Source organism: Plectrocnemia conspersa, unplaced genomic scaffold (assembly GCF_051122295.1).
Source record: "Plectrocnemia conspersa isolate PC_06_02 unplaced genomic scaffold, ASM5112229v1 ptg000005l, whole genome shotgun sequence".
Taxonomy (NCBI): Eukaryota; Metazoa; Arthropoda; class Insecta; order Trichoptera; family Polycentropodidae; genus Plectrocnemia; species Plectrocnemia conspersa.
Genome location: NW_028277169.1, coordinates 21,376,551 through 21,389,215, shown reverse-complemented (window position 1 = coordinate 21,389,215; position 12,665 = coordinate 21,376,551). Strand labels below are relative to the sequence as shown.

The 12,665-nt window shown below is 32.3% G+C and overlaps 1 protein-coding gene across 1 annotated transcript in view; it reads right to left on the bottom strand.

The window, feature by feature from the left end:
* Window positions 1-3: 3 nt before the first annotated feature.
* The window catches only part of Gprk2 (G protein-coupled receptor kinase 2), a 45,457-nt gene continuing 32,795 nt past the window's right edge, over window positions 4-12,665 (bottom strand). Inside the window, exons 3-12 of the mRNA XM_088185355.1 lie at window positions 8,497-8,592; window positions 6,367-6,860; window positions 6,113-6,302; window positions 5,910-6,042; window positions 5,710-5,837; window positions 5,471-5,619; window positions 5,255-5,400; window positions 5,130-5,187; window positions 3,719-3,982; window positions 4-3,648 (exon numbers count right to left, since the gene is read on the bottom strand). Of these exons, the coding sequence (XP_088041481.1) occupies window positions 3,553-3,648; window positions 3,719-3,982; window positions 5,130-5,187; window positions 5,255-5,400; window positions 5,471-5,619; window positions 5,710-5,837; window positions 5,910-6,042; window positions 6,113-6,302; window positions 6,367-6,860; window positions 8,497-8,592 (1,754 nt within the window). The 3' untranslated portion in view covers window positions 4-3,552. The remainder of the gene's footprint in view (window positions 3,649-3,718; window positions 3,983-5,129; window positions 5,188-5,254; window positions 5,401-5,470; window positions 5,620-5,709; window positions 5,838-5,909; window positions 6,043-6,112; window positions 6,303-6,366; window positions 6,861-8,496; window positions 8,593-12,665) is intronic.

The following is a 12,665-nucleotide window of genomic DNA, read 5'->3' as shown; positions in this document are numbered from 1 at the left end:
TTAAAACATTTTAAAATATATTTACCTACTTATGTTTAATCGTAATTATTATACATACATATAAATATATTTTTAAAAATGAATAATCATAATACATTCATATTAAAATGCTCCAAAAAGTGACGGTCGGGATGGGTTATCAAATATTTTATCTCAAAAAGGACGATGACGTTGACATAATAAAAAACACGTACAAAAAAATAAAGATGATAATGACAGGAACGGAAAGTATATATTATACATAAATATATATCTACACATACATATGATGTATAAATTTATATAAATAGTAAATTGCGTTAAATACACATGTGTTTAATTTTCTTCGTCGATACACACTATTTGAGTACAAATTACTCGCTAATAAGGTAAAATTGGACAGTAACGGGAAACACACATATGAGTATATCATAAAAAATGTTTTTTTATTAGTCTTATGCTTGACTTTTTAATAAATACTATTTATGCGTATATGAGTCACAATTCGGCGTTTCAATCTGATAAAATTTGAGCAATTTTCTTATGAAAAACTCATTATATTTAATACGGCATTGGAATGTAAATCGTGCACTCTAAAATTGTTCTTTTATATACATACATAATTTGTAATAATTTCATATTGCTTTTTAACGATTAATATATTTTTCATTTATATATATACACATAGCGAAGATCATTCATACAATTTATAGAACACATTACCTTTCATCATATGAGCATTTTAAATATATTTTTATTATTATATACACAAAATTAATGAGAAAAATATGTAATGTAATGTATGTATGTGAGTGTGTGTGCATTTTCATCAACATTAAAACATCGATCAATAAATACAAAATTAAACATTCTTATTATTGCTTCGATAATCCTATTGACTAGGTTTATAAGATTACATTTATTACAGGCTAGTGTAAATAAAATATAAAAAAGTTAAATAATTTCAGCTGATACCCGTTATATATGGTTAATAAAATGCAAGCTTGTGAAACTTTAACGACATTCAGTCTTTAAACAATTTCTTTCACGCAGTCCGACAATATAAAAAGAGAGCATAGAAAAAAATGCGATTGTATGTATACATTTAATAAATATACATAGGTACATTATCCGAGGGAAGACTCAGTGTGTGCGAATTATTTAATAAGATTGTGCTCAATTTACATACACCAATTGTGTGAAAATTATTTGTAAAACATAATACGCCTCTAGTGACGAGAATCTTTATTATCTAAACACATCTTTGATGTCGATCGTAACAGATAATGTGGCACACGTTTTATTTTAAATTTCTAAATGATACGATAACATCATGTGCAATTTTAATAATAATGTTAGGAATATGAAATACAAATCAAATATTTTCAGTTAACAAAATTTGTCTTACACCTTTTTTTACGTTATAGATAGCTTATTTGCATTAACGAAATGAATGAAAAATCAGATCAACATCCGAGTATGAAGTGTAATATAAAAATGGTTATAACTGCATACTCCTTTGCAATTGAACATGTGATTTAGTACATCTTAAAACATCTCCAGAATAAAGATGTCGACTCACGGCTTTATCGGCACATAGATTCAATTTATTAACCCTTTGGTTTCCGAAATCTGACATATTCCCGGATCCGACGTCATACATTTTAAATAGGCTGCTGTATATTTGCTTCAGAGAAAAATTAAATTTATTCCAAACATAATTTTTTTATATAGATAATAAACCCAGAAGGCTCGCAACCAAAGAGTTAATATTCTTAAGTGTAACGTTTACATTACCGGAAATAAAATCTTTAATAGCTGCTGCTATTGAAATTTATTTTCCAAAAATATTTTTAAGTATATAGATGGTATAATCAAAGGATATGATATTTAAAAGTATTTCTAATTTGTAATATCTCGATTTTAAATTCTCAATTACAAGATCGATTCTCGATTGGATTGCTTAAAACAACAAAAAATTAAATAATACATCAAAACAAGTGATCAATTTAAAAAGCAATATGCGTATTACATAATGAAACATATATACACAGTACAAGTTTGTTCAAGAAATGTTAACGAAAAAATCTTCCCAAGTGCCCTGTATACACTAATTAATATAAATTTAGAATACGATTAAAAAAGGAGCACATTTAAATTTAATTACGCGATGAATATCAAATCAATGATGACATCAAAAGACTTAACGATGATATGATGACTTTTATTAAATATAATAAATTGTATATATAAAGTTAAGCTTAGATTTTTTTTATATATATTTAATAAAAAACTACCCGATTCTAGACTTTGTTATTAAAATAAATAATAGAAGAGGATGTGTTATTGCCATCGTAAAATTTTTGTACATGAAAAGATTCTATGTTATACATTTTATTAATATATATACTTTCACTAAGCGTCAGATGTACACGAAAACGAGTAGTATAACGACAAAGCTATATTACAAAATATATGGCATCGACCATTATCGGTGACGTAATTTGAAACGGCACAACCTCCAGGAAGAATGCATACTTTTTTGGCAGTTACGGATTTATAAAATAAAAACACGAAGCGTCTATAGTGTGATAAAATAAATTTAAAAGCTCTACTTATGACTTCTATACATAGAGTATTGAGCTAAATGACCGTAAACTACGTAGATAATATATTGCTAGATTGATTTTCATATCGTGTATAAACGCAGCATCGTGATCATTGTTCGCACACCGATCTCTGATTGTCGCAATATGCTGCTGTTTTAATAAATAATTTTGGCACCCGATACATACACAAAATAAAACCGTTGCAAGTCTGATGTGTATATTATATAACGTACGATGACAATTTACCGAGTTTCGCGCTTCAGTCTTCGTTTAATCTGGTCTCAGTTTCTTCAGTGTTTGCGTCTATTTGTAGTAAAGTGTTCCAAAAAACGTTGCCGTAATAAAAATAGTTACATCGAGACGGTTTTGAATATTAAATAGTTGCATAGGAACAAAACGTCAACGTATAAATATTATACGAGGGTGAGTCAAAAAGTAAAGGCTTTCCAAAATGTATATATTAATAATAATTCCTTCACTTCTCAAACTACCCTACCATTTATAAATCGTCAGCACCGCCGTCGGAACTGATTGTGACTATCTACATTTTATCGATTACCATCGTCATTGATTACACATACGTTAAATAATCGCAAAATCAACAAACATTAATTGTATTATACATATAAATAGTATAAATTATTAAGTCATAATAATAGATATAAAGACCTTATAAAAGCAACATTACAAGAATATAACACTCTTTTGACATTCGACGAAATAATTAAGCGATAACAATAATAATTTAACAATAAACGTACACAAATATAATAACAAAAAGAAAACATAAAAATACATATACTGTTGCTTCATTTTTTCAATAATTATCGAATCTCGAATATTATGATATCAATCTTCTCGGACACACATAGGAGACCGCGACCTATTTGCGATGGAAGGCCTCTCAGGTATCTATGGCGTTTACATTATTTGAACGGTGATTAGGTAGACCTTCTTCACATCATCAGCTGGGCGGATCCACTTCCATCACCGACGCTTGAGGCGACGTCAGCAACTCTTCCGGGAACGGAACTTGTCGCATACGAGCTGATATTTTTTTCTTAAAACACAAACGCACAATTAAATACGATCGAAATAGTAAATAAATCGGTCGAAAATAATATAAACACCTTTCTGTTGAACGGAAAGCAACCCTTGTTTTCTTCGATCGGTTCAGATTCAATGATCAAATCCGAAGATGGCGTGTCGTTCTCACCGAACTGATTCAATTCGGTGAAACACTCGGTTTCTATCATTTCGTTTTGCCATGGAATCGACACCGATCCAGTATTAAATTTAGTATAAAACGTGTCATCAGTTGCGTCCAGGTTTACACCTTTTACTGTGCTGAACTGTTCAATATCGAGGACATCTTTTGCATATACAGCATGTGGCTATAAATTATAACATTATTATAGTGCAAATAAACAATAGTCACAAACATAGAAGAGCATAAAAGCAAAGTTTTATGTATGTGTTCTAATATTTTTTTGATTTAGTTAACTCTAATTATTTGTTATTATTTCGCAGAGTTCTGATAATTTTTAAGCCATATTCACAAGAAACAAAATTTTATTGCTTTTGACATGGATGTTTGACTTCTGAAAATGGATAATTGTTTTTTTTTTGCGCTCTCCAATTGGTCAAAATTCGGTTTAGATAAGTCCTAATATAAATGCTTGACATTCGAGCGTTTTCACCACGATAGCACGATTTTATTGCTTTTGACTTGGACTGGAAATTCACTATATGGCAACACTGAGCAGCAAAGAAAACACAATAATTATCAGATAAATATTACGAATAGATATTTTTAATGCCTAATTAAAATATGATTTCAGAAAATATGTCGCAACGGTGGCTAATTTTTATATTTATTTGTAGCATAGAAATGGTTAATTCATACTTATTATTATTTTATCAAGAAATTATATTACGATGTTAAAAAATATATAAAACGTAATTTTTGTCACGAGGCCCGGAATTATTGTTTTCCCAGGGCCCGGGTTCGCTCTCGGTGGCCTTCAGCCTTGACCACAGCTTCAGTAAATCTGGTCAATCTATTACATTGGAAGTCAACTGCAACCAATTAGACGAAATCATGAAAGCTTGTGATTAACTAGCCATGATTGGTCAATAGACAGGTCAGTTCAATTGTCATCCACTGTATTAACCAAACCTTGCAACTAACTATCACTTTTTCTGGGCATTGGACCACTTCTTGCAAAAAAAATATTAAATTCTTAATAAGATATAAAAAACGCCTTTCATGATTTCATTTCCATTCCCTCTCCGGGCTTCTTTAAGCTAGCTATCGTTGAGATGACAAAACTGTCAATAATTGAAGCACATAGTTTGATTAATTATTTTAGATATATATAATAAACCAAACTTTTGATTCGAAATGTGACATTTTATATTTAATGACCTAATATTATATATATATATTTAATTTGATGATTTACAAACGAAACACTCTCTCTCTATTATATGAATGACTTCATTTTATTAAGGGCCCCTTAGCTTATGTAAAATACTTACATCAGGTATGAATGGAGCTTCGATCATTCCAGCTTCTAGCCTTCGCCAGTTAACCGATCTGTAATGAATATTCTACATTAATAAAGAGAATCTTAATCACTACTCTTATCTGCTTAAATATACACCTGAAAAACGGATGTGTTTTTACGAGAGCAGCTCCTCGGCGACCAGCTCTACAGCCCAATCGCTGCTGCCACCTCTTCGCCAGCAATTGTTGACAGAGTGATTTACCGCCATCGCAAAATTTACCCGAATACTTTTCTTGTTCGTCCTGTAATTATAAAAAATACTCATAGAAACAATTTAGAATGATTACGCCATAGAGAGACAAATAAACTGACCTTAACCCGTCGATCGACTTCTTCCCTTTTCACCTTCTCTTTCCTTGCTCTGAACGGCGCTTGTCCTTCTATCATTTCATATAAAAGACACCCGAAAGAAAACCAATCGGGTGAAAATGCGTACTTTTCATTATCTATAACTTCCGGTGCTAAAAAAAATATGTTCGTTTAGTTTCATTAGAAGCTTACCTAGAGCAGTAAAGATGCAGCATTTATACAAATATAATTAAATAATTTACCCATATATCCAACAGTGCCAACGCGTCCACGCACCATCTCGCCTTCAGGAATGTCAACGGCTAAGCCTAGATCGCTAATTCTAACATGACCAGCATCGTCTAATAAAATATTTTCAGGTTTGCAATCGCTGAAATATTAAAAAATCTTATAATAAGCACTTTTAAAAGAATAATAATCATCGTATCTTAATCTTGACTACCGATAAACTATGCCTTGAAGATGTAGGTGTTCTAATCCGCACACAACTTCTGCAGCATAAAACCTCGCTCGTTCAATATCTAAACCTGGAGATGGTCCTCCCATGTTGTAAATATGAAACTTTAGATCACCGCCTATGTAATTTTCAAAATAATTTATAAGAAATAGATCCAGTTGTATACAGATTGAATAAATAAGACTAACCATTCATTATGGTCAAGACTAAACACAGAGCATCCTTGGTCTCGTACGCGTATGCCAAACTGACGACGAATCTAGAATTAATCTTTTGCAAAATTTGTTTCTCTATCAGCACCATGGCTTCGCCTTTCCTCTTTTTGATCCGCTTCTTTTCTAACTTTTTACAGGCGTACATCTTTCCCGTCGCTCTAACCTGAAGGATGCGTGTAAATGAGTATAACTCGCTCAATCGTCAATAATTAATTCAAGCAAAATACCTGACAAGCGCAAACTTCACCAAAACCGCCTTTACCCAGCACCCGATACATCCTGAAAGTTTTGTACGTAACCGGCTGCGCCTCCAACCACTTCCACTGCATATACCGGTGGAAATACATGGAGATTTGAAACTCTTGAAACGGCACACTAGCGAGGAAAGCCTTGACGCAGTTCACGCACTGCGCGAAAACGTCTTTAGGAGCATCAATCAAGACTTTTTCCTTGCAGCATTCAACCTGGTTCGATTCCAGCACGTCCACCACGTGCATTTCTCCGTCTATTTTTACCTCGTCGCAGCCGATCGGCGTCAAAAACTTTTCCATCACGTCCATGGCGGATTCCAGACGTGACTCGTCAGGCTCCAGTTCGTATCTCTCTACAGCGTCAAGAAAATTTATATACCGATGGTATTCTGGTCTTTTCCTTTCGCAAAACTGCCGAAAAAGCAACCTTCCGATGGGCTGTTGATCCACCACATAGCCGTACTGGACGTCTGCAATTAAAACGACCGACAGTTAATTTCATCACTAAACACGGGCAGTCGATCGATCACTCCTTTATAGGAAAAGACAATATTTTTATAAACAAGATATCGACCATCAAAGATTGATTGCACCTGTGGGTTAACTAGATGCCATATTAGGCTTTCAATCAATAGCGACTTTGCCGCACAATGAGAGAAAAAAAGCTCAAGCATACAACTCTGCACATGTTTTTAATAACATGTTATACAAATTATGATTGGCAGTCTAGGGTGAAAAAATAATTAAAAAAATAATTGGGCTAAGAGAGGATTACTCCATATGTATAAAACATATGTCCATATATACATAATAAATATAATTTGCTATATTGTTGCTTATTATTAAGCTACCTGATAAGAATGACACTTCAATATTGTATATATGAATTGTTATAAATTATTAAGGCAATAAAAGGGAAAGCAATTAATATTTTTAATGGTATTCCTGAAGTAATAAAAAAATTATTGAATTTTTCTATTATAACCAAGTCTCAAAACACCGACAAGCATCAGTGATCCGAAATTAAATTATAACTGTTATTCAACTGTAGTTTTTTGATATAAATAAACATAATTTATCAAATAAACATATTAAATTGTTCAATTACGTGGTTAAATTAAATGTGTTCAATATATAAAGCATCTGGTTTGTAAGCGTATTGCTAACAACCACCTGAAATATAAAAATAATAATTTACTCTTACTTTATAATATTTAATCAATAATAACCACAGAATAATAAAATATTGTTTAATAATAAAATAACAATTTTTGGCCTTTTTACGATTTTTAAGATTTTAATTTTCCACGGTTACAACTTTCCAATTAAATAGTTTATTTTAAAATTTTTGTTATAGCATTTTTTGATGGAATTACGATTTTTACATTTATTTTTAACAGTCGCCATTTTGAAAGAAGATGCCGGATTAGACTGGCTAACGAACTTAGCCGAGTTAGCCGAACACTTATATTACAATATTTTTTACGTTTCTACTTTTACAAGTATATATAAGATGATTATTTCGTAATAATATTATTGTTTTTTCAAATTTAAGTCACTAATTTTAACATGTACACTGAGTGTACATCACTGAAGGAAGGTTAATCCAGTCAATTGCAACCAATTAATTAACTAGATGCTAGAAATAATACATTTTATCTGCTATTAATCGAAGGATCAATTCAGAAACATCATTGATCAAAGCTATGGAGATGAACGACGCCAATAAATTAATTAGATTCAAATAAAATCAATCAACGCGAATATCTATTAATTGAAAGGTGCGAAAACACATTCGAGAATGCAGTTTGTCATCGAAGACTAAGACGCGATAAGATAATCTCCTGATAATCTGTGATTAATTGAAATCTATTCTCGGAACGAACGCTTTAATCATTTCCCTTTCATGAGATTAACGACGGACGTAAAAATTAAACGACAAACATATCCAAAAAATATATACACGCGTGTTTATCAACGCGAAACGACCAATTTCGATGCTTGGCAGCGTTTTACTAGATACCCTCCTTCGATCGTAAAACTGAACTAATATTGGGTGCGTTTCGCAAAAGAAACTAATAATAATAATAAATATAAAACACTTACCTATTTTGTTTTTTAACTCTACACACTGTGATATGTGGGGAAATTGCAATATCTTTCGCCATTTTTTACTCTTGCCTTTATTACTATCGGATCCTCCTGGGAACAAAGATAAAATGAGATGAGAAAAACTCAAAAATATTACATTACCTTATTATAATATTAAAAAATATATATATTTATAGTTCAGTTAAATGACGGCAATACGCAAATCGCATTGTAAATAGTATAGTTGCGATTTTTTGAACGGCGTCTGTATTCAATACGCATGCTATTATTGTATGTGTTACAATACAAATAAATATTAATTATACAACGATTATGTAATGCAAAATCATGATTTAATTAAGACGCCATGGTTTACGATGCCGTTTTTTCATGTCAACAGTACAATTAGATTGAATCGTTTTCTAATTTACTGTGTAATCGACACTGTTTACAGTTTGATATTAGCGTTTTTTTTTTTCTTGTAGTGTCAATTCGTATTATTTACATAAACATAATATTGTACAAATATGTTATCAACGAGTGACGTGTTACATCTTTAGAAACGGACCAAAAAAACGCACCCAAATAATACTACGTACTCTGTTTGCGATGTTGACATGTATGGTTAAAATATAAATATATGTGAAAATAATTTACGTTTATTCTAGGTGTATGAACATTTAAGTACTGTGTTAAAAATAATGATCAACGCTGTTTAGAGTTAACCGCAAGGGAAGTGATTAAAAACATTTTGTGGTGCATTACTTAGATTAATTAACAAACATATCAATTTATCGTTTAATTAAGAACGGTATAAATTATTTCAATCGCGAGGGGTTACAAATATGTGATATTACAGAAAATATTATGAAACGCTCATTTATTTGTCATGACGAAAGCTTTTAAAATTTCCGTAATTTACATACCGAAAATTTTATCTACAAAAAAAGTAAAAACCGACCTCAAATAATGAATCTGAATTAAACTACAGTTCATTGAGATGTACCTACATACTGATGTATTTCAGGTACATATATGTTCCATTAGCCCGTTTTTATACATATTATACAAGAAATAAAAGGATCGGAACATTGCCTTCAAAAGCACCATCTTTCTAGGTAGTACTTTCATAACAAACATTGTAAAAAAGGGAGTGTTTGTAATTTTTTGACGCGGCTCCGTTTGTGTTAAAATTTTTGCGAAACGTCCATTTGCTGTTCAAACCCAAACCAAAACAAATGAAAGTTCTAAAATTAATTCTAGTTTTAGAACTTTCATTAGGTCAAGTCCAAAATACAAACTAACCCAACTCATCTCATCAAAGCACAGACAGTCGTCGCATCTCACATATTGCTCCACAGTTTGTCTGTATTTCGATATTACACTATGTTTTAAAAATATATCCTTACCAATATTACTATGGACATCTAATATAAAAGGGTTGATTAAAGTATATTCAAACCGAATTTTGGTCAATAGGAGAGCGCAAAAACAATTATCACTTCTCAGAAGGCAAAAATTCACGTCAAAAGCAATAAAATCGTGTCGGCGCCGTCGCAGTGGGAACGCTCGGTAACGAGCGTTCCCACTGCGACGGCGATGGCACGATTTTATTGCTTTTGGCGTGGATTTTTGACTTCTGAGAAGCGATAATTGTTTTTTGCGCTCTCCTATTGGTCAAAATTTGGTTTAGATGTACTTTATTCGATTCTCACTCGTAATATTGTTATAAAAAGTCTTAATATAAGCGCTTAATAATCGAGCGTTTTCACTGCGACGGCACGATTTTATTGCTTTTGACCTGGACTGGAAATTAACTATATGGCAACACTGAGCAGCAAAAAAAAAACGCGTAAATATTATGAATAGATATTTTTAATACCTAATTAAAATATTTCGCATAAAATATGATTTTAGAAAATATGGCGAAACGGTGGCTAATTTTTATATTAATTTATAGCATAGAAATGGTTAACTCGTACCTATTATTATTTATTTAAGAAATTATATTACGATTTAAAAAAATATATAAAATGTCATTTTTGTCATGAGGTCAGGAATCATAGTTTTTCCATGGCCCAGGTTCGCTCTCGGCGACCCTGCATATGCGTATTCGTTCGAATAAATCATAGCGACGTCTATTACCAAATCCTAACTGATATGAGCAGTCGTTTCATTTGTGGTCCTCCCACTAATATTTGACACGGGCAATCGGGATCAAGCAACATCGTCGTGATTATTTAATATTATTAAAAATCTCGACAAAATTGTTGTTCAAAATCACAGAATTGGTCACATATAGTATGTACATACATATATGTTGATTAGAACCGCAGTATTAACAATGAACCCTAATTTCGCGGACTAGTATGATAATCTCTCTCGCATATGTTTAAAATTGGTTGATCATTTTTACAAATACGAAGTTCTCGGTAAATTTAAACACAAATCTGAAGAATTCTACTCACATCGGAACAGTTCACATAACAAATTTAGTGTCTTCGTTGCAAAACACATAGATAATAAGACGGGAGGTCGAAATGGAGAATATGCACGTCTTTGGACGAAGGTATATATAAAAGGTAAATTTGCATTTTAAACCATTTCGCGCGACGACTATTCTTCGCGGCGCATAAATTAAGTCACCGAAATGAATCATTGATTTGAAACGCTCGTCAAAGTGGAGAGATCTGTTGTATTTTTACGACCCTAACCTCCCCTTGACAATAATCAATTGCTTCAGTGCTCACGCCGCCACTTTTTGATGTGATTAAACTTCCCCTCCCTTTCACGCGACGATGGACAATTGGGACATCGAATTTAATCTCCGTTTTTGATTTTCAAATGGAAGAGAATCAAGTCTCCACAGCAGGGGGGACAAAATGATAAACTTTCTAGCCCCGAGGGTCACATTCGACTTTTATTTTTAATCACAAGTCTCATTTAGTCAGGCGACGGGAGTTTTTCGATATTTTACCAACAAATTTAGTTTAAAAAAATAGATGGCGTTCGTTTAGCCGCGCAGCGTAAAAATCGTAGATACTGTTATTTTATTAACACAAAATGACAAGGCTCATTTGTTATTTTCACATAGCTAATATTTTACTTAAATAAAGTGCGGAGGTTCATTAGGAATTTAATCTCCGTTGTTGAATTTGAGAAGGAGAATTAAATTATCATAGCAGGGTGACAAACTGTGCAGCCTAAAGGGGGAAAATTAAAGTCTTATTTAGAAGTGCAAAGCGATTTTTGTGTTAATCTTTCACTTAGGAAACAGGAGTTTTGTTTGCGTAGCTTTAATACTATTATATTATTAAAAGTTGGTAATTTTACTTGCTACTGAATAAACGCATGATGTTCGTTTAGCCTCGCAGCGCAAACTTTGTAGATGTTTCTTAAATACTACTATTTTATTCGTAAGGATTCGTTTATTTGAATAAAACATTGTCAGGACCTCTCAGATCGTTGCGACAATATGCCCTATAAAACTAATTGCTTTGTAATTTTGGAAGAACAAGTTTTTTTCGTCGACATGATACAAGCAAATTAAGCGGATTAGAAGCACTGTCGTGAAAGGCCTTTTTATTCACTACGGCCGAAACTAAGAAGCACTCTGCTAGCACTAACATGGAAGACTACGACCGGCAGTGCCTCGTCCGCCGATCTCTCTTATTATCATATTTTAACATGCATTAAATAAAATACTACTGCAGCGGTTCAATCTGTATCTAATTGCCACCTGTCCGCCAAATAAAACACTTTGCCAAAGAATCTGAACAAAATATATAGTCGGTAGAATGCGCCTACATGTACATATATGCACCCGAAATTATGCATAATTATTTCATTGAATTAACATCATTACCAAATCTACCGATTTTTGAATCATCGTGATAAACCAAACAATATGAAGCGAAATATCTCCCTTAACTCAAATATACAACAGTACACTTCTACAGACGTGTATCCGTTACACCGAATTCGTAAAATCGCTTATTGCGTGAAATGGACAAGAATTTGCCAAATTCATAAAAAATGCAAGCTTGTTGCTTCATTCATGAATTAGGCAAATTATCTGCCGAATGCGTGAATTGATCAAGAAATGTTTTACTTATTTCGTGTATTAGGCAAAGTAGATAGTAGCGCTCCGGCGATGTTTATCGTAACTAGAGCAAATGGAATTT